This window comes from Euphorbia lathyris, chromosome 2 (assembly GCF_963576675.1).
Source record: "Euphorbia lathyris chromosome 2, ddEupLath1.1, whole genome shotgun sequence".
Taxonomy (NCBI): domain Eukaryota; kingdom Viridiplantae; phylum Streptophyta; class Magnoliopsida; order Malpighiales; family Euphorbiaceae; genus Euphorbia; species Euphorbia lathyris.
In genome coordinates this window covers 140,657,055-140,684,951 of record NC_088911.1, presented here as the reverse complement: position 1 = coordinate 140,684,951, position 27,897 = coordinate 140,657,055, and the positions used below count along the sequence as shown (strand labels likewise).

Below are 27,897 nucleotides of genomic sequence, written 5' to 3'. Positions count from 1 at the left end.
TTAATTAAATTCCAATTTGAGTGGAATGTGGATTATGCTAAGCTAAATTAATCCAAATAAATATAGTTAATTAACTATGTATATTTAATAGAAATGTATTGAGAAATTAAAAATAATTTAAAAATATAATTTATTATAATTGAAGCAAGATTGCCATTGGCAATTTTTTTTTTTTAATTGAAAGTTGGAGTTGGATCCAAAAGAACCAAAACATCGTAGTAATAAGGTTAGCACACTTTGAATCAAATGGAGCCGAGCTCAAAATATTATTAAAAGAGAAGAGAAGATCCGTACAAAATAAATAATAAAGGACAAATAAAAAAGCGAAATAAAATACAAACAAACTAGCGGAATCGAAACTGGGGCAGTCCCGCCAAGTCATCAGACACAAGATGAGAGCAGAAGGAAGGCGGTGAATTCCATGAAATCAACGAAGAAGTAGTTTGACCATGGTTAGCTAAGGAATCCGCTCCATCAGGGAAAGGCAAAGCATCCACTTTTGTCGGAAACGCCAAGGAATAGTCTTGGATCTTGATTTTAACAAATTAACAACATAGCTTGAATCTGATTCAATCCAAAGCTTCTTCCAGCCTTTATCCCAAGTCATACGAATGGAGTGTATAACACCATGTAATTCCGTCTCAAAAGGGAGACAAATGCTAAACGGCATCGCAAAAGCACCATACGCAAAGCCTCTGCAGTTTCTGAAAATTCCACCTGTCCAGTAGGCACCATTTGAAAGTTGTCAAACTCAATGTCAAATCAGTTGTCACTGTTTTAAGCACTCTCTATTGGAGATGCTTTTAGTGTCTTCTTAGTTCATTTTTTATTAATAATTTATTGATAAGTCTCTCTCCTCTCATTATTGGTAAATATAATAACAATTAATAATTTTAATGATAAAATAATAAATAAGAAATGAATATAAAGAGTATCATGAGAAATGATGATCCTGTTTGGTAAAGAGCTTTTTGGAGTAAAATTACATGTACCTTAATAACCAAGTAGAATTTGGCTATTTACCGTTGGATCTAAGCTTATTAGAATCCTAAAGTGGAGATTCAAAATATCCTAAGGCTTAGATTTAATAAGCCTAGATCTAACGGTGAATGACCAAATTCACTTGGTCATTAAAGTGCATATGAACATTACTGAGTGTTTAATGAAGAGAGATTTGAAAGAGCTTATTAGATCTAAAAATCTAATTTTGAAAAAGCTCATTTTAGGAATATTTTTAATTAGTTTATTTATCCATCTCTTTTGAATGATATTTTTACCCCTAATTAATACTCATTAACCCTAAATAAAATAAAGACATAAAATATTAATGTCTTTATTTGTCATTTTATACAATCAGCTAAGTTTTACCAAACAAGTTTACAGAATCAGCTAATCAAATCAGCTAACAAAAAAGGTAATCAGCTATCAGCTAACAACTATTTTCCAAACAGGGCTGATTATGTTTTAGTCACTCTTAAATCACTAAGATCTCGTTTGGTACGTTGTAATGGAATGTCCATTATATAATGGAGTGTCATTACCATGTTTGGTTAGTCATATCATATTTGTTGTAATGGAATAACAAATACATCACTTATTTTATTTTTTTTTGCATATTTATGTGATGGACATTACGAACAAAAGAGACATGAATGTCCATTACGATTAACAATTGTATTTTTATTACTAATAAAAAACATGAAAACTTAAAAAGAGAAAAATGTAAAAAACGAAAAAAAACGCGAAAAACATGAAAACCACGAAAAATGGGAAAAACGGAAAAGAGCAAAAAAATAAGGAAAAGGAGAAAAACGGGAAAAAATAGAAAAAAACATCAAAACACGAAAAAAGGAAAAATGTGAAAAACGCAAAAAAATAAACATGAAAATTTGCTTTAACTAAATAAATGTACATATTGTAATGATAATTATATTTTATTAATTTAATTAAAATTTACCATCCAAACATAGTAATGGAATCATTATTCCATTACATTAAATTATAAATTTAATTACATTACAATATTGATTGCATTATAATTTACGAAACAGATTCTAAAAATCAATTATTTATATTATTTTTAAAAATTATATTAAAAGTCTCTTGAAGATGCTTTTAAAGCAGTTTTTTAAGTCTCACTCAAATTTTAAGTTCTTATATTAAGCACCCGGTCTTCCATGTCACTCGAAGAACCTTCAATTCACATTTGGAAACGTATAGTATGACCCCATATAATAATTAAAATAGTGGGATCTCTTATAATATATATGAATCCGTATTACACGTGTCAAAATATGTATAGTAGGTTCTCCATTTGATATGGAAATATTGTTAAGATGCTCTAAAATTATAAGCATTTTCATTTATTATCTTAATCTCACCGCTTGACGGAAACAGACAGCTTTTGAAGTTTATTGATTAAATAAAGTTTCCTTATTTCTTTTCCAACTAACTTAACCCCTTCACCGATCTCTCTCTCTTTTTCTCCTCTTTCTCTCTCTATCTACCTTCATTCTGCAATTTCAAGTTCTCAAACAATCCTAAATTCCTCTTTTCTTTTCCATTGATGGCCATTATTAGCACTTTCAAGAAGGACTTCACATTCGGTCTCTAATCTTAATCTCCCCTCTGTCTTTCTTAATTATTTTCTCTAATTAGACTTAGTTCTTATTAGTTTCCTAATTAATCAGATTCAGTTCTTATTAATTATTATTAATTTGATCAAAACGCAGATCAACGACTTCATGAATCCAAATCCATCATCGCCAAATATCCAGAACGAGTTCCTGTAAGTTTTTCTTTTTCAGTTTATTATTAAAGTATGTTAATCTCAGATTCATTTATTGGGTAAATTACATGTATGGCCATTGAACTTTATTTATTTTCACAGTATGAACTTTGAAATATAATATAACTTTGTTAACATCTTAAAATTACCATTTCCAACCTTAAAATGAAATTTTTAAAAATTAAAATTGTTTACAACGAAATTTTTCATAAAACCATATTTTTTATTTTCCAAATTTTCAACTTCTGAAACTTTCTCACTAAAAATTCACTTTCTCTATTAACGAAATAACAATTAAATAAACTCAAAACGAAAATTTTAAAGAATTAAAACTGCTTAGAATATTATCGATTTCTCTACTAACCAAATAACACCTAAATGACTTTAAAATGAAAATTTTAAAGAATTAAAATGCCATCAACGGAGATTTTGAGACTTTAATTAAAGTTTAGTTGTCATAATGTTAGAAAATTTATTTTGAGGCGGTGATTTCGAGGTATTGATATTCTAATTAGTTTCAATTGTTCAAAATTTAAGTTTTGAGGTTATTTAGTTGTTAAAACTTCTCAAATTATGATTTTTGGAAATAAAAAATGTAGTTTCCATGATAAATATCATTTTAAACAACTTCAATTCTTAAAAAAAATATTTTGAAATCGTTAATTGTCATTTTAGGATATTAATTAAAGTTTAGTGGTTTTAATATTAAACAGTGTAAAATTAAATGGTTTTTATGTCACGTTTTGAAATTTAGTGATTATATGTGAAAATGAATAAAGTTTGGTGGTCATAGGGTGTAATTTACCACATTTGTATAGATATAAATATATGGTTGAAAAGAGTAATGAATAAACGTATATTCGGAAAAAAACAAGGTGCTTTCTCAAAAAAAAAAAAAAAAAAAAGAAGGTGCCGTATGGGTTTGAAAACAGAATGTGCTTTTTTTTCTTGGTAGAAAGCGGTTTTTGTAATTAATGATTTTGTAAATTAAAGAAATTAAGAAAATTGAGTATAATTAGTAACGTAATCCACAATGTAATGTAGACCTGGGCTCAGACCGGTTCTAATCGAATTTTACATTAAACAAATATTTGAGCCCGGCCCAATCGAATTTTACATTAAACAAATATTTTGTTCAAGCGAAATCCAACTATATTATATTTACATTGGCTCAGATCGGGTTGGTCAAAATAAAAAAAAAAAACTTATTTTTAAGTCCAATCCAATTCAGTCCGCTCGACTAATATATAAAAAAAGTAATTAAAAATAATATTAAATTATAAATATGAATAATAAAAATATAACAAATAAAAAAATTAGTTAATTAATTTAATTAAACTCAATAAATGTAAAAAAAAAAATATTTAACAAAAATAATAAAAATCAAATAGAGATAATAAAAGTATATATAAAATGTCGAGGCTGAGTTGCATTGAGTTCGGCTTTCAAATAAATCTCAAGTTCAACCTATTCTATATGTGGGTTTGAACGGTTCGATCCAGGCCATCGATAATTCTTAAATATGTATGTATGTGAAAATTCCCGGTATGTCTAAGCCAACTTGTGAGAAGCGGGTTGGCGGGTTGAGTCGGCCGGTGAGCTTATGAACATGTCTAATTGTAATTTGATCAAGCTTAATCAATTCTCATTTTAATCTTCTGCAGGTAATCATAGAAAGATACTCAAAGACAGACCTTCCTGAAACGGATAAGAGAAAGTACGTATACAAATTGGAGTTTTTCAATCTCGATTATGATTTAAATAGAGGTGTCAAAACAGGTTGTCTATCGTAATCGTGTTATGTAATCTACATATGTCACGTGATTAATTTAAATGCAACAAAAATAATATCTATGTCAAATAAATTGTCAGAAATTGACAACTCTCAACTACAAAAGACTCAAAAAAACCCGAGTTTTCGCTTCAACAAACAACTTGGTGGTGAAAAAGTTTGCTTACACTACACAACTCAACTAGTATAAGAATTTTCCGTTCATTAATGGTATGCCAAGTTATCAAAATACATACTTTTGCATTCTCAAACCCGAGTTTTTTGCTTCAACGAACAACTTGGTGGTGAAAAATTTAGCTTATACTACACAACTTTAACTAGTATAAGTTTTCCATCCATGAATTGTATGCCAATTTATCAAAATACATACTTTTGCATTCGAATTAAACCCGAGTTTTCGCTTCAACAAACAACTTGGTGGTGAAAAAGTTAGCTTATACTACACAACTCAACTAGTATAAGTTTTTCCGTTCATAAATTATATGCATTTTTGTTCATGAACTGTATGCCAAGTTATCAAAATACGTACTTTTGCATTCTTAAACCCATGTTTTTCGCTTCAACAAACAACCTGATGGGGAAAACGTTTGCTCACAAGTTCTCCGTTCATGAATTGTATTCCAATTACCAAAATACGTACTTTTGCATTTTTAACCGCTCTTGAGTTATTGATCCATAAGTGACGAGAATGAACGTTTTACAATTTTCAGATTCCTTGTTCCTCGAGATATGTCGGTAGGGCAATTCATCCATATATTCAGCCGTAGACTGCATTTGGATCCCGGAAAAGCTCTATTTGTATTCGTAAACAACATGTTGCCTCAAACAGGTAAACAAAAACTAGCAACATTCCATCTCCATATATATAACAATCTCATTCGACATGTCGTTTTTTCTTATGACAGCGAGCCTTCTAGGTGCGGTCTATGAAACGAACAAGGACGAGGATGGCTTTCTCTACATGTATTACAGCAGCGAGAAGACCTTCGGCTAACTCATGTGCAGTATTATTAATTGTTTATTTTCGTAAATTCGAATAATTTTATCATGTTCGATTCGACTGACCTTTGTATATCCTGTACTATAGCTAGCCTTCTATATGTACATCATAATTTAAATAAATGCATAACTGCTAGCTTTTAGCAAAGATTACAGTGAATTGTTATACATTTAGATTATATAGACATTATTAATTAACCGAAACAAACATCGACCATCCGTTTTCTGTTACGGACTCACTAAACCAGTGAGTAGCTGCCAAGGCAAGATCAATGTTCGTTAATCATTTGAAAAACTTCAGAATTTGAGGGCGCGTTTGCATTGCTTTCCTAGACCCTAAAAGCAGCTCAATTTTCCCAATTAAAATCAGCTTTTCGATAAATGTAAACTATTTTTCTTAAAAGTTGGGAAAGCTGAGAAATTAATTGCTGACATACTGTGGTCAATTTCCAAACAATTTCTCCATTTACGGAGAATTTTAATGGGGATGACACGATATGGATCACTGATGTACGTATTGGTCCTATCAGTCCGCCTGTGTGACAAACGGACTGATATCAAATCTGACAGCCCCGTGACAATCAGACTGATATCAAGTCTGACAGCCCGGCGGATAACTTGTCTGCTTTTCAAAGCCAAATTCACTTGAAATTGTTTGGGAATTGATCATGAATGTGTCAATAACCCGTGTTTTAGTTTAGCACATTACCTTTTGCGGAAAGGTGCGCTTTGATCCAGGACGCGCAAAGTGAAGTCTACCAATATTTTAAACCAGGAAGTTTTCGCCTCTGCCACGGCCAAATACTGCGAAAGATGCGTTCCAGATGCAACGCCTTTTCCCTTCGGATAGAGGTTTATCTTCCTGAAATAATTCAGACAAAACACATCAAAACCATTCCAGAATTTCAATGAATTCATCCTCCGCAAACGCGTCATCGCTGACAGCTAGCAACGAATGTATTTGATTCGTTACATCATGTGAAATAATTGAGACAAAACACATCAAAACCATTCTAGAATTTCAATGAATTCATCCCCTGCAAACACGTGCATAACCACCATCTTTAGCCGCCAGCAACGGATGTATTCAATTCGTTACATCCAGCATTCAACTTCGACAAGTTTCCGATCCTCTAGACATTCTTAGCAGCAGATGTTGTCTTATTGATTGATAAAGCACTCGCCTCTTCCGGTGCAGCTTTCTTTGCGGACGAATAATTCTGCTCTAAACACGCAGGATTCTTCAACAATGTACCCATTCTTGGTGTCCTTAAATGATGTAAATGAGATGAATTTGTCGTAACCGCATTCGAGAAAAAAAAAAAAAAAAGAATTGATATAAATGAGATGAATTTTATAACAAGAATTGATATATCCAGACAAAAAAAAAACCTTAACACTAAGAGAGATGATCCTGCTGGCTTCACTAATGTTCACCCATGGCTAGGACTGTCAATTTGTTGGGGATTGGGAATTTCCGTTTGGGATCCCCATGGGGCGGGGATGGTTTTTATTTTGTCCCCGACAGTCAGGGACGAGGCGGTATAGTTATAAGTGTCTCATCCCCGTCCCCGAATCCCCGACTAAATACTTGAATATAAAAAGATTAAGCTGTAACCTGGTTGTAGGGCTGGGCACAGTTCGGTCCAAGTCGGGGACTCATGAATCTCCAGTATTGGATTGAAATTCGGAGATTAATAAAAGGAAATCTCCAGGATTGGATTGAAAGAATAAATCTCCAGAATTGAATTGCCCCAAAATTTTAGTCCAGGAGATTCGGTTCCGGTCCAATCCAATATAATTTTTCGGTGATTCGGATAAATATTCAATAGTTTAAGTCCTAAAAAATAAATTAAAAATTTAATCTACAAGATAATAAAATATAAAATTTTATTATCTTACATAACTTGAAATAAATGATATTTTTTTAGGAAGTAAACAATATTCATTAAAAGTTACAGTAGACAACAAGACTAAAAAAACCCTACAAAATCAAAGTATTAAAAGTTACGGTAGACAATAAGGCTAAAAAAACCCACAAAATCAAAGTTACAAAATAACAAATCCATAAAAACAAACAACCTTTTTTTTGAATGAAAAAACAAACAACCTTTAATTCAAAAAAAGACAATCATTAGTAAAATCTCTCTAATCATCATCCCAATTTGTAATTGAATCTTCTTAACACAACAAATTCCTTGTTTTCCAAAGCAAAGATAGTAAAAGCCAAACATCAACCTAAATATATAAAATTTACCATATTAGTGAATCAACAAATGTTAAATTAATTATCTTTCATTTCAATAAAATTAATCAACACACCAGCAAAAAGTAAAAGGAAAAAAATATGCTTACCAAAATGTATTTGATTCGGTTAAAAAAATCTTAGATATCCAATTGAAATATGGATAAAAGAGATGATGCAATTTCAGGATCAGAAATAATTTCTACAAATTAAATAACATTTATATAGTTAGTATTCATAAATATTTAATTAAAATAAAACTATGAAATATAATTGTTAAGTAAATATTACCTTCTTCAATGGCTTCAAGATCTTCAACTTCTTCTTCATGCTTGAAAGCTTGAGTTGAAGTTTTCAACCAATCTTGACAACAAATCAAAACCGCAGCTAAGAATTTTCATTACCTCGGGAAAATAAAGACTAGAGGTAGGATATGATGAACCTGAGAATTTACAAGTTATATCATAAAATAAAACTACAAAGATTCTTAATACTCAACTCAATAAGAATATCATTCACAAAATCCTCTCCATATTTCTTATCAAGATCTTCTAACTTGTCAATTGCCTTTTGATATCCTAATGCAATATCTAACATCAAATATGTGTTATTCCATCTAGTAGGGCAATCATAGCATAATGCTTTTGTATACTTAATACCCGACGCCACACAACAACGTTTAAACATAGCCAATCTTTGTGGGCTGTTTCAGATATATCTAACCACACCTTTAATTCTTTTGATTGAACCATCCACTAGTTTAAGACCATCTTTGACAATTAGATTAAGAATGTGAGAACAACACCTCATATGAAAAAACACTCCATCCAACACAAGTGCATTCTTTTTTACTATTGTTTTCTTCAATTGTTCAATAGCAACATCATTTGCTCAAGCATTGTCAACATTAATGCACATGACCCTAGTCAACCCCCACTCATCCATGCAAGAACTAATAGAATTAGCAAGATGAACCCCTTTATGACTCTCTACCACACAAAAATTCAGAATTTTCTTTAATTAAATGGTTAACAAGAGGTAGAATTGGTTCAGATGGTTAAGGCGATTAACAACGAACACCTCATATTTAAAACTTCTAGTATTTGTTACTTAATTAAATAGTTAACAAGAAGTAGAATTGGTTAAGATGGTTAAGGCGATTAACAATGTTCCATTTGGTTAGGTGTTCGATTCTCCGTGTCTACATTTAAAATCAAAACGGAACATATGGAAGTAGGAGTAGAAATTATAAAATAAAAAAATTGAAAGCTAATAAGTAATGCATGCACCGGGAATGAGGATCGTGGATAATCAAAATCTTGGATGGTAGTCAAATTTTCCCCATATGTTATTCGGGGATGGGGAATCCCCAATAGACTAATAGGTCAGGGATGGTTAATGCAATCTCCGCCCCGCCCCGTTTACAGCCCTACATGGCTATGAATCTAGAAAGACAATCTTAAATAAAGGCGGAAGACTACCTGTTCTTGTATTTATAAGACTTCACATAAAATTAATATTCCAATTTGAACTTTTTGCTTACAACAACAACAAAGCCTTAGTCCTAAAATGACCCGAGGTCGGCTAATATGAACCGTCATACGAGACCGTGACATCAAGTCGAGATAGCGACATAAATTCTCTCCCTCCATTCCGTCCTATCCACTACCATATTTTCCTCAAACCCCAATAAACTCATATCACTCTCAATCACCCTCTTCTAAGTTTGCTTTGACCTTCTCCTACCCTTTACCATTGCATCCCTTTGCCACTCTTTAATCCTTCTAACCGACGCATCAAGCGCTTTTTGTCTTACATGACGAAACCACCTTAGTCAGTTTTCCCTCATTTTATTCTCAATAGATATAACCCCTACTTTTATCCTAATTATTTCATTACTCACCCGATCCTTTCTCGTATGACCATACATCCATTGCAACATACGCATCTCCGCCACTGACATCTTATGAATGTGATAGTGTTTCACTACCCAACACTCTGTACCATATAACAATGTAGGTCTAACTGCCGCGCGGTAGAATTTTTCCTTCAATCTATTAGGCATGTCGGGGTCGCAAAGGAAACTCATAGCACTCTTCCACTTCGACCAACCAGATTTAATCTTATGAGCAACATCTCCATCCACTTCTCCATCCGTTTGAATAATAGACCCCAAATTCGAAGCCCCGGACAACCCTCCCATCCAAGGTGATTGTCCCTTCCTCCCTATTTCTATCACCGCTAAACTTACATTCCAAATATTCCGTCTTACTTCGGCTCAACTTAAAGCCTCTAGATTCCAAAGTTTGTCTCTATAATTACAACTTCCTCTCCACGCCTTGTTCGTTTCCAATTTTGAACTTTTTGCTTAACTAAGATTACTTTATGATCCACGAAACTTGGAATGATTAAAATCCATTCCATCCTCACCTTTGCAGTTTTCTTAAACAGCTGCACAAACAACATTTCAAATTCATTCTTATCTTTGCCTCTTTTACACCTCAAGTTTAGAGCCTTTTTTTGCGTTTGCTCAAAATAGACGAAGCAGGCTCAAAATAGGCGAAACGGGACATCAATTATTCATCTTGGTACTCAATTATACATAGCATCAGTTGGATCTTGGCAATCGAAAACCTTCGTTTGACAGCAGCAAAATTCTGTGACTAACTACAAATTTTTATAATGATTTACCACAATGAGAATAGTTCAATAAGCAATCAAGATTTACATCAGTATATTTCATTCTTTCAGATGTAGGAATTCAGCCATCAAAACTTCGATGATGATTCATCTGAATGAAAGAATGGTAGTTTTATAAGAATGTTAAAAAAGTTAGAAAGTAATCTCGTTTATATGTCACGAACACAGACCATCAATGCTTTCAGAACTCTAGTTTGACCATCATTAAGTATAGATTCAATAACTTAAGAGCCTGTTATTAGAATCTTGCGATTCGCGATTCATATAGTACGATTCGAATAGAAACGATTCATATAGTACGATTCGAATCGATTGAGTTCTATTTCGAGCCGAATCTATAGGGTAAATCTAAATTATAACAGAATCTTATGATTCGCGCTTTGAATCATATGATTCAATTCAATTCAGCTCTATTTCGAGCCGAATCTTCATCACTGTTCATCTAAAACTTCAACAACACTAACTACTAAACCCACTATTCTCTAGTCCGATTGTTATTTATCAAGTTATCATTTCAAACCTATGAAGCACGGACTCTTCCCCAGGGTCGCCGTGGCCGTGTCGGACTCGCCGAACTCGGTGGGGACACGGCGGTGACATGGGACACGAATGGGACTCGGCAGTGACACGGATGAGACTCGGCAGTGACACGGTAGGGACTCAGCGGGACACGGCGGGGACTCGGCTAATGGTGAAAATATGTAAAAGTTTAGGGATTTTTTTTAAATCTTTTAAAACCTATGGTTCAATTACAAAATTTGACAAAAAAACCTAAACTACATCTAATTCTCACATGTGTATCGCGATTATAAACGCTTAGGGCTTCTTTCTCTTCCTTCTTCGATTTGTTTTGCAATTCTCTCCTGCAATTTCATCTTCTTTCTTGTCGTTGTCTTGTCTGATTTCATCCGCACCAAAATCCTTGCGATTTCATCCTTGATATTAGAGAATGACTTATTTGTGATTTAGCAAGTTTTTTATATATTTTATATCTAATATATATAGAATTAATTATATAGAATTTGTCGTGTCCCACCGCACACGTGTCTCATAGGGGGCGGCCCGGTCGCACTACGCGTCCCCGCTGAGCGAGGGTCCGGGGAGGGGTCCCACCACAAGGGTGTACTGGGGCAAGCTTTCCCCTGCCAATTTATTTGGCAAGAGGCCGCTCCTAAGACTCGAACCCGTGACCTCTTGGTCACACGACAACAACGTTTACCGTTACGCCAAGGCTCGCCCTCTTGGGCACACGTGTCTCATATTTTCTAAAAATTTCGTTTGCCGCGTCCACACCCGAGTCGGTGCTTCATAGTCTCAAACTAGTTTCATTCCATCATTATCAAGTTGACAACAAGGCAAAAAAAAAAACAGAACAAATAAATACTGCTAATGAATGTAATAAAAAGAAAACTTTAAATAAACACAAGTGACATTCATTTAAGCGAAAAGTTCTCCCTTCGTTGTCACAATTCCTAAGGTCAAAAACTCAAACTCTCCATCTCCACTAAGTTATTAAACAGAGTCTAATTTGTTAATTAGTTTTATTAGGATTGCATTTGCATTAGATTTAATTATAAGTACTTGGTTGATATGACTTCGTTTTTTATATTAAAATTACAGTTCTAGACTAACATTTTGAGTTCAACATGGTAAATATTTTATTTTTTATAATATTATGAATTTGAACCGAATCCTACATTTCTATTCAATTCACAAGTCGCGATTCACAAAATGTGGATTTCCATTCACGAGTCGAATCTCGATTTGACAGCTATGCTCAAGAGTAACCAAAAGCTTTAATTGATTAAATGCTTCTTCCCATTAAAAAAATGAATGTTACACAGAATACAGTAAATCCATGTCACAGTGCATTGCAACTCCAAGCACTCTTACCTCTGCTTCCACAAAGCAAACATCGTTAACCAAAACGAAATCTTTTGACCTGTTCAAATGATAAAGCGGTACGAACCTTGACCACCCATGTCTCGCAATTGACTCATCGAACCAGAAATTATCTGCAGAACGCCAAGAAAAAGTTTTAGCCACATTGCTTCCCATACAACAAGCAGCTTGTCTTGTTATTAGGGCTGTACATGAGCCTAGCCGCTCATGAGCAGCTCAGTGTTCAGCTCAATTGTGTTCGAGCTCGATTTATAAACGAGCCGAGCTTAAGCACAGCGAAGCTCGGCTCGAATGCTTGTAAGTAAGCTCGATTATAGGTTCATAAACAAGTTCGTGAGCAAGCTTGGTTCAATTACTTTTTTAATAATAATATTTTCATAAAGGGAAATGTAAAACAACGTAGTTTTGTGTTAAAAAAAATTCAAATCAATATAACTAATGAGTTGTTCGCGAGCAAAATTCATGAATTCAATTAACAAGCTGCTCACAAACAAAGCCAGTGAACAAACTCGTTAACAAGCTCGCGAACGGCTCGTGAGCAGCTCACGATCAGAATGTTGAGCTCAGGCTCGAGCTTGTCTATTTTCTGACGAGCCGAGATTGAGCACGGCTGGGCTCGATTAGAGGCCTACTTTGTTATAAACAAACACAAGCTTTCATTGCGAAATCAAAATTGCCAGAAGATATAAACAAACACAATCTCTCATTGCGAGCAAACTCAATTATAGGTTCATGAACAAGCTCTTGAACAACTCGATTATAATGTTCATGAACAAGCTTGGTTCAATTATTTTTTTAATAATAATAGTTCTATAAGGGGGAAAATGTAAAACAACCTAGTTTTGTGTAAACTTTGGTTTTGTAGATTTCAAAAGATGTAGTTTTGTGTTAAAGAAATTTAAAATCAATATAACTAATGAACATAATTAACGAGTTGTTCGCGAGTGAAGTTCATGAACTCAATTAACAAGCTGCTCGCGTACAAAGCTCGTTAACAAGCTCACAAACAGCTCGTGAACAGCTCACAAACAGCTCGTGAACAGCTCACGAACAGAATGTTGTGCTCAAGCTCGAGCTCATCCATTTTTTGATGAACCGAGCTTGAGCAGGCAAAAGCTCGGCTACAGGCGTACTTGTTATAAACAGAGACAAGCTCTCATTGCGAAATCAAAATTGCTAGCAGTTACAATGCAGGAAAGGTACCTGCTTAAATCATCTATTACTAGGAAACTTTGCAAGTTTTTTTATTATGGCCAAGTCCCTTGCACTTGCTACACTGAAGCTGGCGTTTACAAATGTCGAGCGATTCAAGTTGCTTCATCTTTGGTCGACCAGGAGGGCGTTTCGTTGGCGGAGGGCTTACGAATATTCCCGCTTCACTTGATTCACCCTGAATTACCGGTGGCCTATCCACATTTGGGACAGGGTGAATTGATTCCGCGTATGTTAGGCGGTAAATATCAGTCATAAAGTATCTGGAGCAATAATCATATGGATCTCTCCCGACACATTCGAATACCGCAATGGCATGACAGCAAGGCAAACCAGTCAGTTGCCATCCCTTGCAGCTACAATCCCATCGCTCAATATCAACAATATCCACCGACTCTCCACGGACTTCAAACGTGCTGCTGTGGGAAAGCAACACTTGAAGTGACCTTGCCATTGATGTCTCCTTCTGCAATTGTTCCTCTTTTGATGGTGTTAACTTGGTAATCCATTGATTGGATTCTACACGGTGAGTATAGAACGATTCCATCATTTTTCCTCGTAATGCGTCGATTAATTGTGTTATTGGCAATTCATGTGCTTCTGATACCCAACTATAGAATTGTTGCCCGAAATTTGATGTCATGTGGTTATACCTTGCTCCTCCGAAAAAGGCATTTGCCCAGTGTTCTGGCTCACTTTTTATGATCCAGTTGTAAGCTTCGGGTGAAATTCCTTTTATGTTCTCTGCCGATCGTTGGAAGCCCTCGAGTCTGGGTGCATATGCAGCAGCGTAAAAATCATTTATCATGAAGCGTCTTGCTTCATGAGAAAATTGACCCTGTAAGTCTCGATTAAGCTTTTCAGCAAGATGGCGCAGACAATAGGCGTGGAAGGATTTCTGGAATACCTCCGCTAATGATTTCTTCAAACCATTTTGAAAACCTGCAACGAATGTAATCTCCCGCGGTGTAGAGAAAGCAGATTTCAGTTCAAGTAGAAACCAAAGCCAGTTTTCCTGTGTTTCAGCATCTACTACAGCAAAAGCAACTGGGAAAATACCATCATCTCCATCAACTGATATAGCTGCAATCAACGTCCCTTGATATTTTGAATTTAACGGAGTGCTATCAAGAAAAATGAGAGGACGACAGCCTTGTTCAAAACCGATAATTGATGCATGAAAGGAGACAAAGAGACGATGGAAACTCGAGTCCTCCTTCGTGGAGAATGTAGCAAAACTGCCTGGATTAGTTTCCTTTATTTTCTCACAGAAGAACGGTAGCTGATTATACGCCTCTTTATACGAACCTTGAAGCTGTTCTCTTGCTATCTCTTTTGCACGCCACGCCTGGGAATAGTTTAGTTGAATCCCATACTCTCGTTTAATGTCATCTGCAATATCTTTTGGCCTGTAATTCGGAGAAACTTTTAGTTTTTCCTTTATGATGCTTCCGACCCAACCCCTAGTAGCTCGATACCCAGCTTTCACAGCAGCCCCTTCACATGTATGTTCTGCATTCATTTTCTTGATACAGATTAACTGAGTTGTCGACAACCTCGAAGCATATATCCGCCATGGACAACCTTGAGACTTGCATTTGGCAGTAACTCGATGACTGTCATTTTTCTTATATCTGTAAGCAAACCCATGTGCAATAGAGTACTTATGCAAAGCTTCTCTGAACTCCGTAAAACTATTAAACCTTTGATCGACTCCCGTGATAGTGTTTTCCCACTGTATTGCAGCTTTACGGTGATTCTCATCAATAATCCCAACAGGGATACAGGAGATAGGATTTCCATCAGACACATCCATATTAACTCGAAAATTAACAGGGGCCACATCCAACAGTACGCCCCCAGCTTCTGTAACAGTTGTCCTGCTTGATCTACTAGCAGGCATGTTCGATAAATTCCGAGCAGCAGCTTCCTCGGACATGACAAAGATATCAACAGTCATAGTATCCCCGAGGAAATTCATCATCCGCTGTAAATCCTTGTCTTTGGAGATAGTGATTAAAGTCTTCTTATTTCCTGGGAGAAAGTATTTGATACACATTGAATCAACACTACAATTGAACATGTCAGCAACTTCGGACTTAAAATCATTCAACTGCGTTTGCTCGTCAATGTCAATTGCATACGCATCTCCGCCATTGTATGACAATGTTCCATCCTTGTTTGCTACAAACTCACCACCTGACTGGCATATAGCTATTATTTTCTTTGCAGCCATACCCTAACCAAAGCACAAAAAGGAAAAGTTCCAAATAGGTTAAAGGATGTGGCAAACGTAATCCTAGTTGGCCGGATAATAAATAAAGGGTTAAATGCATCATTGGTCACTGAACTTTCATAGTTGTCTCAAATAGAGATGGAAACGGGGCAGGGTGGGAATGCATTTCCCATCTCCGTCTCCATCCCCACGAGTTAGACGGGGACAGATTTGTCCCCCATCCCCGTCTCCACGGGGATCCCCATCCCCGTTTACAAACACTTTTCCCTATTCCACATCCCCGTCCCCACGGAGAATCCCCATTTATATTTAAAACAAAATCAGTATATATTCCTTTTCTCTTCTCCTTTCTAATTCTAGGTTTTGTTCAAAGGAATGGTAGAGATACTATGCCTTTAGTTTAGGTTAGGAAAAATATCCATCTAGTCCTTGGCTAATATTTTATTTATACCATTTATTTTTTTATTTTTTTGAAAATAAATCTATTTAATCTAAGTTAAATGTTATAAATTATAATATTCAAAGTATAATTTTAATTATAATGGGGAATAATTGGGGACCCGTCGGGGATTCTCCATTGGGGATTAACTGGACGGGGTCGGGGATCCCCACGGTGCGGGGATACCATTCCCCATCCCCTCCCCATCATGGGGGATAAAATTATCCCCATCTCCGTTCCATGGGGATTCTTATCGGTGATTCCCCGTCCCCGTCCCGTCCCCGTCAGGGCGGGTCACCGACGGGGACGAGGAATCCCCGCCCCACTTGCATCCCTCTCAAAACAGTCACTCCACCTAAATTCGTGTCAGTAAAATCATTTAACTTTAAATTTTGTCTCAATAAAGTCACTCAGGGGACTTCAACAGTAAAAAGATACCGGAAATATGACGTGGCTTCCATCAGCACTAGTCAACTTTCACCACAAACCGATACGACACGTGACTTTCACCTAGCTGCCCAAGGTGACAGCAACGCGTTGTTTCAGTCAGCGGTAAAAGTTGGCTAACTTTGCAGCCATGTCCCTTTTCCGATGTCTTTTTACTCCTAAAGTTGCCAGAGTGACTTTATTGAGACAAAATTCAAAGCTGAATGGGTTTATTGAGACAAATTGAAATTGAGTGACCATTTTGAAACACCCATGAAAGTTCAGTGAGCAAAAGTGCATTCAACCCATAAATAAAGCATTACATAGAAGAAGAAGAAAAATGCAACCCAACAAATGATTTGATATCTAATCACATTCATAAGATATGCATTCAGTATCAGAAAGTTGGAGTTTTTCTTCACAAAAACTCAAAATCCCAACCACCAACAAAAGGGGTTAAATGGCCCATTGGTTACTCAAAGTTAATGGTCGTTTCAAAATCGTCAATCAATTTCAATTTGTCTCAATAAAATCATTCAATTTTAAATTTTGTATTAATAAAGTCACTCCACGAAAAGCAAAAAGAAAGCAACAAGACAACGTAAATATGATGTTGCTTCGCGTCAACACTAGTCAACTTTCATCGCAAACCAAAACGATACATGTCTACCACCTAGCTCTGATTTGATTCGTTTTGATAAAATGATTTATATATATAGATATATAAAGTGAAGTACACAATTAAATCTTTAATGTGTCAATCAACGTCTCAATAAGTTAAGAGAACTACCTAAAATAGGTAGAACTACAAAGATGTTCGGGAAGCTTGATAGAACTATCAAGTCCAAGCCAAATAATTAAATAAACTTTAGGGAGTCCCAATAAATTTGTATATATTAGAAAATAGGTTCGTCTTTTAGACTCATAGACAGTGGTTATCTTATCTTCCGTTGATACCAAGGAGACATCACTGCCGTGTACATGTCAAGTAGGTGGCAGGCCAGCATGGCGTTGTGAAAGGCAGCCGAAAAACAGTCACTTTTCGGTGTTTTTTTGCTTTTAAAGTTGGCATAGTTACTTAATTGCCACAAAATTCAAAGTTCAATGATGTTATGGAGAAAATTTGAAGTAAAAGTGAACATTTGAGACAACAACAATGCATTTACCCCCAACAAAAAATAATAATGAGGTTCAATTATCAAAGAACAACCCTTTGAAATCTTAGCCTGTTAGCCAATCGCCGGACTTAAAACACAGCGAAGATTGACATATCAAATCAGAGAAGAAAAAACAACAAAAGTAAAGAACGCAATTATAAAGCTGAAATGAAAGCAGAATTTTGTCACAATCCATTAGGTCAAGTTCTGAATTCAGAACTTGACCTAATACTTTCGATAATGAATTAAAGATAACATAAATAATTTAATCCTGGAATCCGGATTAACATACCTGGAAAAGAGATAGACTCGGTGGCGAAATCGAGAAATAGCGAATGCAGGTGAGTGTAAGGAATCGCTCAATCGGGCAAAGGGGGATGTGCGGTGATAACGGGAAAGAAGAAAGGAGGAAGCGGATATGGGTTTAGCAGCCCATAGCAGTTGAATTTTTCGTTCAACAGAGAGATAAAGGTGTGAATTGTCGGTTTCTCCGGCGCTGGTTTTTTTAATTCTTCGCTTTTCTCCGCCGCTGGTTTCTCATTTTTCGCTTTTCTCCGGAGCGATAGTGGTGGCGCTGGTTTCTTATTTTTCTCTCTATGCAATAGTGGTTCACGTATATAGGATGCAAAAAGTATATCATCCAACAACTATGAGTAATTAAAAAATAAACAGATAATAGTTTGGAATTGACATTATCCGTAGGTACACTAACTGATAACATCCGCAATGTTATCGTTGGGGCTTTGTTGGGAATATTCCCTGAAAGAAGGATCAAAAGGAAGAAAAGCCACAAGAGACTCGCCAGCTCAGGATATACAGCGTACGTCTAGCGTAAGGGCTGATGAATGATACCTATATGATGATATGCCATTGGTCATCCGGGGTACGCCCTTACTCGATCCGCCAAGACAGGACATTAAGCCGTTAGACGACGAAATTACCATAACGGCTTGGGGATAAAGACCAGAGTTAAGTCGCATTAAAAGGGCATTACACTTCATTAAAGGCATTAAAGGGGAGCCATTACGGTTATCACTTAATCCTATATAAATACCCCTTCAATAAGGTGTCAAAAAGGGACACATTATTCTAACACTCATTCGTGATTACAGATTATTCTCTCAAGAATTATTAACTTAGGCATCGGAGTGCCCCCGGCCGAGCACAATGGCACCCCACATGGACATTATCCGGTGTAAAGAAATCAACATGATATCACTACCTGTTGTCATCCCTACTCTAGACGCGGGTACCCGACATTATTCGAATCCTAACGGGAGTACCTAACTTGTATAAAAGGGTACGGGATCAATAAAATTACTTATGAAGGGTATGAGACGGATATGGGAATACCCTCAAGATACCCGTTACCACGTACCCGCCATATATTTGACTATTCATTTTTAGTATATTTTTTACTTTTTTGATAATCGGAGTGGTTTTGTATTTTGAATTTGGAATCTTTATTAAATTTGTAGATGAATTATTTATGAATGGTTTATTAAAATTTTCTTTGTTAAATTTGTAATATATTTTGTTTTATCTATTGATTTTTAATGGGTAAGAGTACCAGTGGATACACGCGATTTAAAGGGACGAGAATGAGATTCATAAAGTATATCCATTAGGGTAATGGAACAGATACGGATAATGAAAAACTAAAACCTGTTGCCACCCCTAGCTCCTTGGTTACGGGAATCCTTTAGAAGTTTTTCTTCTTAAGCAAACAGTGAATCAAGATAAAGACGGCTTAAAAAGCATATTCTGAATGCAAAGTTATAGACGTAGTCTAGGACCGGACTTCATTATCTAATGAGTGAGCAACAAGATTGTCTAGCCTTCAATTAAAAATGATAGAAACATCAATACACCCAGCTAGTAAACGTCAACAAGACGCAATAATAATCTCAAACGCCCGTACTACCTCCTTTGCAACTATCTCTACGATCATTTAAAAGTTAATTAATTTTTTTTTTTTAAAGTTAATTAATTAAAAAAATCCTAATACATTACCAGCTCCCTGAACTTATCCAAAATAGTAGATTGGCTATCTGAACTTTACAAGTCTCTCATCAGCTCTCTAAACTTGTTTATTTCGTATTACCAGCTCCCTAAACTTGTCCATAAAAGTATATTAGCACCCTGAACTTCGCAAGTGTCTCACCAACTCCCCAAATTTGCTTATTCTGTAACAACTAAGTACAAAATTCATAATTCTAACTCTCGATCCTCACTCATTCAACCTCTCAAACCTGCAGCACTACTCTTATAATAGGTTGAAAGATAGGATAAGCGAAGAAATTACCTCTCGAATAGATAAAGACATACTTTTAGAATTTAAATTTAATAAGTTTTTGTATTTAGTTGCTACAGAATAAGCAAGTTTATGGAGTTGGTGAGATACTTGCAAAGTTTGGGAAGGTAATATACTTTTATGAATAAGTTTAGGGTGCTGGTGATACGAAATAAGCAAGTTTAGGGAGCTGGTGAGACACTTGTAAAGTTCAGGAAGCCAATCTACTATTTTGGACAAGTTCAGAGAGCTGGTAATGTATTAGACCTTAAAAAAATAAAAACCATGAGCTATACGATATTTTTTTAGAAGAAAGATAATTGTTTTTTAAAACCAGATAATTGTTTATCAATAGAAAAACAGTACATCTCAACATAAGTAATTAAATGATTATAATCCAGAAGTATATCAGAGAAGTTTAAATATGCATCTTCAATATCATAGATCGTGAAAGAGTAACAGTAGACGGTACTTGAAACTGTTTTTGGCACAATGACGACAAACACATTCCATTCAGAATCGATTTCATAATTTTTTTTTCTCTATGAATGATTTCATAATCTTTTAATGAGTCAAATTTATATATGTGATGATAAAATTGAAAATTAAATGGTTAAAAAATAAATACTGAAGTTTTAAGTGTTCAATATTATAAACGGAATTTGACGTGGGGAAATATTGTGGAAAAAAAATGTGAATTACTATACCTAGCCACAAATTCCTACCTCTAGCCTCGGGAATAGACCGAACTACCCTTTGCCCAAAAATTGAAAAAAGACAAAACCTCTCAAATACCATATACACTCTTCAATCAAATCCGGACTAGTTTTTGAACCAAATCATGGATCGTGAAAGAGGCCGTAAAGAGAAAGCGAAAATGGTAAGATTTATAGTTTTATTTTTTTGATTTAAGCTTCGAATTGAGATCTGTGGGCGTTTTTAAAAAAATGTCGGAATCACAGTCGGGCGTATGAATGAACATCACGCCCGACCAGTGGTTCCGGCGTATGAACATCACGCCCGACCAGTGGTGCGGCCCGCACCACTGGTCGGGCGTGATGTTCATACGCCCGACCTGTGGTTCGGGCGTGATGTTCATACGCCTGAGGGTTTTTTTTTTGAAAAATTATAGTTACATTTAAATTAATTTAGTGTAATTTATAATTTATATGTTACAATTTTAGATTAATTTAGTGTAATTTTTTGTAGACGGAGCGGCCTACTATCGGGGGAAAATCCATCCCGTCATCTGCTCGTCGTCTAGATATGGACGACGAGGATGATACACCATGGCATACGAAATTGCGTGGTATTGATATATCTGGTCGTAGGCGGAGAGAGGCTGCGACGGAGCAGGTGCGAAGGGGTCCGATTGTGGATCAGCCCGATATTCGTCGATCAGAGGGGGCGACGGATTTTGATGATAGAGAACCTGATAGCGATTCTGTGGAGGACTACTTGGATGTGGTAGCCCAGGTACTGCGACAGTCTGCAGCTGGACGTGATGGCGAGGGTGAGGATGTCGATGAGCAGCCGACCCAACGCAGAGGGGGTCGTTTTGCGAGTACATATATTTTTAAGTATAATTTTAGTATAATTTTATAATTTTAGTACAATTTAGTATAATTTTAGTATAATTTTACAACTTTAGTATAGTTTAGTATAATTTTATAACTTTAGTATAATTTTATAAATTTAGTATAATTTTATAGTTTTAGTATAATTTTATAACTTTAGTATAGTTTAGTATAATTTTATAACTTTAGTATAGTTTAGTATAATTTTATAAATTTAGTATAATTTTATAGTTTTAGTATAATTTTATAACTTTAGTATAATTTTATAACTTTAGTATAGTTTAGTATAATTTTATAACTTTAGTATAGTTTAGTATAATTTTATAAATTTAGTATAATTTTATAGTTTTAGTATAATTTTATAACTTTAGTATAATTTTATAACTTTAGTATAGTTTAGTATAATTTTATAACTTTAGTATAGTTTAGTATAATTTTATAAATTTAGTATAATTTTATAGTTTTAGTATAATTTTATAACTTTAGTATAATTTTATAACTTTAGTATAGTTTAGTATAATTTTATAAATTTAGTATAATTTTATAACTTTAGTATAGTTTAGTATAATTTTATAACTTTAGTATAGTTTAGTATAATTTTAGTATAATTTTATAATTTTAGTATAATTTTATAGTTTTAGTATAATTTTATAGTTTTATAATTTTATAAAATTTAGTATAATTTTATAGTTTTAGTATAATTTTATAATTTTAGTATAGTTTTAGTATAATTTTATAGTTTTAGTATAATTTTATATTTCAGGGACCAACAAACGTCCCAAAGCTAGTGAGGACGAGAGCTGGATTGTTAGTAGACCGGTGGATGGTGGCCCCGTTGATGGTTCCGTGATTCCTAGTTTTCTAGGACATGTTGCCTCACGGATGCTGGGAGGAGAGCTTCGGTCGTTTAGGATGGACCGGTCCAGTACGCTCGCGCCAACAGCGAATTTGTAAGTTTATTATTATTTAGTATTAGTTTATATGTGTTTATTTTGTAATATTTTTTTTTTGCAGTGGGTTAGCTGGTTGTGGTGTGTCACCCAACGAGCGGCTACCAACCGATCTGACGAGGATGCTCCACTCATTAGGAGGGAGATGGATGAGTTTATGGACGTGTGGCGTCGGACGAACTAAATGTCGTAATTATATGTACTCTTTTATTACATTTTAACACTTTTGATATTATATGTACTCTTTTATGTTTATTAATTTTTATTTTAATGTTTATGTTGTTAAATTTTATTTGTTAAAGGGTAATCCGAGTTAAAATGCCGTAATTTTTATTTCTAAACGGTTAATTCGAGTTAACCACAATCATCAACAACTAAACTTTTCAGGGATTTATTCATGCGGACGTGAGGTAATCACGCCTCACCGTAGGTGCGGACGTGATAGCCTCACGCCTCACCCTATGGTGAGGCGTGATTACCTCACGCCCGCGTGTCAGGAGAGGTATTTTTCTCCCATTTCCCACCTCAAAGACTCAAAGGGTATTTTTGTCCTTTCACGGGGCTATAGGTGGGAAATTGAGGCTATGTTTAACAACATCCTTTTTAATTTAACCCAACCAATGGTGCGGGCGTATGAACATCATGCCCGACCTATGGTTAAGGCATTTGCCTATCACGCCCGCACCACTGGTTGGGCGTGATGTTCATACGCCGGAACCACCGGCCGGGCGTGATGTTCATACGCCCGACTGCGATTCCGGCGTTTTTTTAAAAACACCCACAGATCTCAATTCGAAGCTTAAATCAAAAAATAAAACCGTAAATCTTACCATTTTCGCTTTCCCTTTACGACCTCTTTCACGATCCATGATTTGGTTCAAAAACTAGTCCGGATTTGATCGAAGAGTGTATAGGGTATTTGAGAGGTTTTGTCTTTTTTCAATTTTTGGGCAAAGGGTAGTTCGGTCTATTCCCGAGGCTAGAGGTAGGAATTTGTGGCTAGGTATAGTAATTCACATTAAAAATTATAGCAATTCTTGTAAAAAAAAATTAATATTAACTTCTCTGATAAGTTGTGATGACTACTTTTCCTAAAAGGTATAAATTTTAGTTTTTTCTTAAAGCAATCAATTTTTGCATTTACTGAATACTTCTTTTAGTTTTTTTTTTAAAGAATACTTCTTTTAGTTGAGAAAGCTGAAAAGGTCGTTTTTAGAGTTTGAGAAAGCAATCTAAATTATGTGATTGTTTGATAAATATTAAAAAAAAATAATAGATATTCTTAAAAAAAATATAGAAATATTAATTCATAACGTTTTAAATTTTAATATTTTGACTTATATAAATAACTTATTTTAAATCTAATTAAATAATTTAAATGCTTCAAAAATAACATTTATCAAACACATTTATGTTAAATAAGTACTTAATATTTTAATTTAAGTAAGTAAAAGTAAGGTATATCAAGCAGGCCTCAATCAGGATTCAGGTGAATATTATGGTATAATGTTAAGTCATCATTAAGTTCATGTATTTTTACTATGAAGATCTTTACTGATTTTGGGTTCAGATTCTACAAGACGGGGAGGTCATTTCCCGTTCTAGTTTTTGTTTCTAACTTTGGGATAAAAAAAGATTATCTTCTTGTGAGAAACTTTTGGTAGGGATAGGGTACCTTTGTCCTTTTAAGACACTCTTATGTACCAATTTAATTTTAAATAACGGAAATTGACATCTCAACGTTTATGAAATGATATCAATTTAGTTCTAAATTCCGTTATTTAATGCTAAATTGGTACTATTTCACAAACCTTTAAATTTTGTTACATTATCCAATAGTAAATGTTCATATAAAAAATGCTATACTAATATTTATAATAATATTATTTAGGCATAACACTTATTTTAACCCCTAAACTAAAACTTTCAAAGTCAATTAGAACCTAAAACTATCAAAATCATCAATTAAATCCCTAAACTAAGTAAAAATCATCAATTGAGTCCTTATGCTATCCTAAAATCAGAAACCGTGACTATTTGACTTGAACTATAATGACCCATGTGTTAGCTCAAAATGGATTTGAGAAAGAAAGTCTGAAAATGTTCAACCAAATGATTTTCAACGATGACTCAATTGATGATTTTGGATTAGAATGGAGATTCAATTTATGATTTTTACTTAGTTTAGGGATCTGATTGATGATTTTAATAATTTAAAATCCTAATTGACTTTTAAGTTTTAGTTGGGGATCCAAATGGGTGTTATGCCTATTATTTAACAACAAAAATAAGCATAACAAACACCAAAAAATAATCAAAATGTCAACATTAATAATAAGTCTATAATGGTGTGCTTTAGTTCTTACGCATTGGCTATTGTATATTATTTTAGTATAGATACACTATTTGTATCACATTAATAAAAGTATTATTGAAGTTTGGTTTTATATGATATCAATATGTTATACTAACTATGTCATATGGGTCTCATCTCACAAGTTTGGTTTTTTCATGCCATTTGATAAGTTTCTTCTTTTCTTTTCAATTCTTGCATCAAAATTTCTTTTTCCATCCATGACATCATCAAGTAATCATTCTGGAGAATGCATTCTAGTTAAGACGAGAGCTTTTCAAGGAAATCACAATCATCAGCTAGTCGAGGTCGTGGCTATCAAATAAACTTTAAGTTGGATTAAGATGCATCGCCCCAGTAAGAAAATTCAAATTCAGTCGGATTGTCTCGTCATAGTCAAGGCAGTTCAAATGGGTTTAGAAGGTCCTTCGTATTTAGTTGATATTATTTCTAATTGTATTCATTTATTACGAGATTTAGAGTTGTGCTCTATCTCCTTTATTAAGCGTTCAGCGAATTCGGCTGCCCATGTTCTATAAAAAAAACGCTCAATTTTGTGTCTGTTCGGGGTGAGTGGGCATGTCCACTACCATTTCTTAACAATATATTTTCATCTGATTTAAATTAATAAAACTTGACATTATTTCAAAAAAAAAAAAAAACTATGTCATATTCAAGCATATTATATTAGTTAACTTATTATAATAAATTGAGTACATTTAAATGTTATTTTATTATTTTTATTATAGAAAAAAATCATATTAAGCCCTATTATCTTTATATATTTTATTGATTAAGCCTCTGATCTTTATAATTTTTATGGATTAAGTCTCTAATTTTTAATTTTCATATGCATTTAGCTTCTTCACTAACGATTTATTTAACATAACCATTAGTGAGAGGTTCAATGTGTGAGAAAACTAAAGTTCAGGCACTTAATCTAAAAAAATAAATGATCGAGGGGTCAATCCTTAAAATCATAAAAATTCAAGAGCTTAATTAGGAGTTTAACCTTATATTTTTTTTCACCGTTAGACAAAGAGTTCATAGTGCTTTTCTCAGTTCCTACCATACTCGATCCCTGTTATTTTTTTTACTGAACTGAACTGAATAATATTGAACTAAAACTTAATATTAATAATAATAATAATAATATACTTTAAAAATCGCAATAATTTCTACCAAAAAAAAAATCGCAATAATTAAATAAAATAAACTTAAAATAATAATAAGAGATAAGTTGCAAAAATACATCTAACGTTTATAGACATGGGCAATTTTACCCCCTAATATTGGCAGCGAAGAGCAATTTTACCCCCTAACATTGATAAGTTGGGTCAATTTTAGACATTATTATAAAACACAGATATTTTGTTCCTTATTATGTACCAATTGCATATCAGTTCGTTTTAAAAAAAAGATTTCATATTTTTTGTGATTTAATAAAGAATTGGAGGTTAATATTTATTAAGGATAAAATGACTCACATGTGAAATTTAGATGACAAGATTCATGACTGAGAAGACAGTTTGATGAATTATTTCTAAAATTGACCCAACTTGACAACGTTATGAGTAAAATTGCTTTTGGCTGCCAATGTTAGAGGTAAAATTGCATCATTTTAGATGTTGGGGGTAAAATTGCTCATGGCTGTAAATATTAAGGGTATTTTTGCACCTTAATAATAATAATAATGGTTCTAATCTAATTAAATTTGGAAATCACAGCTAGTGGAGAAATGAAATGCGAGCAGAGAATGAAGATGACGCTGATGATGAAGTTGAAGAAGATGATTAAAAAAATTAAAATGTAGTTGAGACAATTAATTTTGTAAAGCATTGTGACGTATACATATTGATATTAATATTTATTTACTTCTCGCAAAATTTACAAACAAGTTGCACCCAATAATTATAATTATAATAAACAATAATAAATTATATATATATATATATAGAGAGAGAGGAGAGATCAGGTGTGACACATCTCTTATGATGTGACAAGCCTTATTGTATGACAAAGACCAATTTTATAATTAACCAAAAGGAGGTGACAAATTTGTAAATAAAAGAAAAGAGAAAATTGTTTTATTTTTTTCTTTCAAATGCATTTTCCCGACTTTTCCAACCTCCTTTTTCAAAATATTTTATACCGTTGGACTCGTCTTAATTAAACGGTCATTTTAAGATCCATGAAGCTCAAGTAAAAAAAATTCCGGTGAACGGAATCCGGGTGGGCGTTTTCTGGCAAGAAAAACAGTGTCTAGAAAATTCTCAAAAAATTCCAAAACATGTAAAACATTATTCTAAGAAACTTTAATTCTTGGGTCGAAGCGAGATTTCTTACGGTTTAGTCCCAATAAAACTTTTTCCTTAATTTTATCCATTTTACATGCTTCAACAATTTGTTGGGTAAAAACTGTAAGTAATCTCGCTTTGAGCCAAGAATTAAAGTTTCTTAAAATAATGTTTTACATGTTTTAGAACTTTTTAATAATTTTCTGGACACGTTTTTTGTCCTACTTACGTTGTTCCAAATCAATGTACCATTTGTTCCAACATAATACTTATATTGTTTCAACAAAAAATTGTTTTATTTCTTTTCTTTAAAATACATTTTTCTGACATTTCTAACCTCGTTTTTCGAAAAATTTTATACTATTAGACTCGTCTAAATTAGACAGTCATTTTAAGATCCCTGAAGCTCAAGTAAAAAAAATTCCGGTGAACGGAATCCGAGTGGGCGTTTTCTGGCAAGAAAAAAAGTGCCCAGAAAATTCTAAAAAAAATTCAAAAAATGTAAAATATTATTCTAAGAAACTTTAATTC

At 34.0% G+C, this 27,897-nt stretch overlaps 2 protein-coding genes across 2 annotated transcripts; one reads left to right on the top strand and one right to left on the bottom strand.

Moving 5' to 3' along the window:
• Positions 1–2,398: 2,398 nt before the first annotated feature.
• On the top strand, positions 2,399–5,739 carry LOC136220148 (autophagy-related protein 8i-like). Its single transcript, XM_066007863.1, has 5 exons — positions 2,399–2,606; positions 2,733–2,788; positions 4,453–4,505; positions 5,291–5,409; positions 5,486–5,739. The coding sequence occupies exons 1-5, from the start codon at positions 2,567–2,569 to the stop codon at positions 5,572–5,574; spliced, it is 357 nt and encodes a 118-aa protein (XP_065863935.1). The 5' UTR covers positions 2,399–2,566; the 3' UTR covers positions 5,575–5,739.
• A 6,590-nt stretch (positions 5,740–12,329) lies between these two features.
• On the bottom strand, positions 12,330–18,502 carry LOC136220147 (uncharacterized). Its single transcript, XM_066007862.1, has 3 exons — positions 18,189–18,502; positions 13,630–15,877; positions 12,330–12,539 (listed from the first exon to the last, which is right to left on the bottom strand). The coding sequence occupies exon 2, from the start codon at positions 15,872–15,874 to the stop codon at positions 13,649–13,651; it is 2,226 nt and encodes a 741-aa protein (XP_065863934.1). The 5' UTR covers positions 15,875–15,877; positions 18,189–18,502; the 3' UTR covers positions 12,330–12,539; positions 13,630–13,648.
• Positions 18,503–27,897: the final 9,395 nt, after the last annotated feature.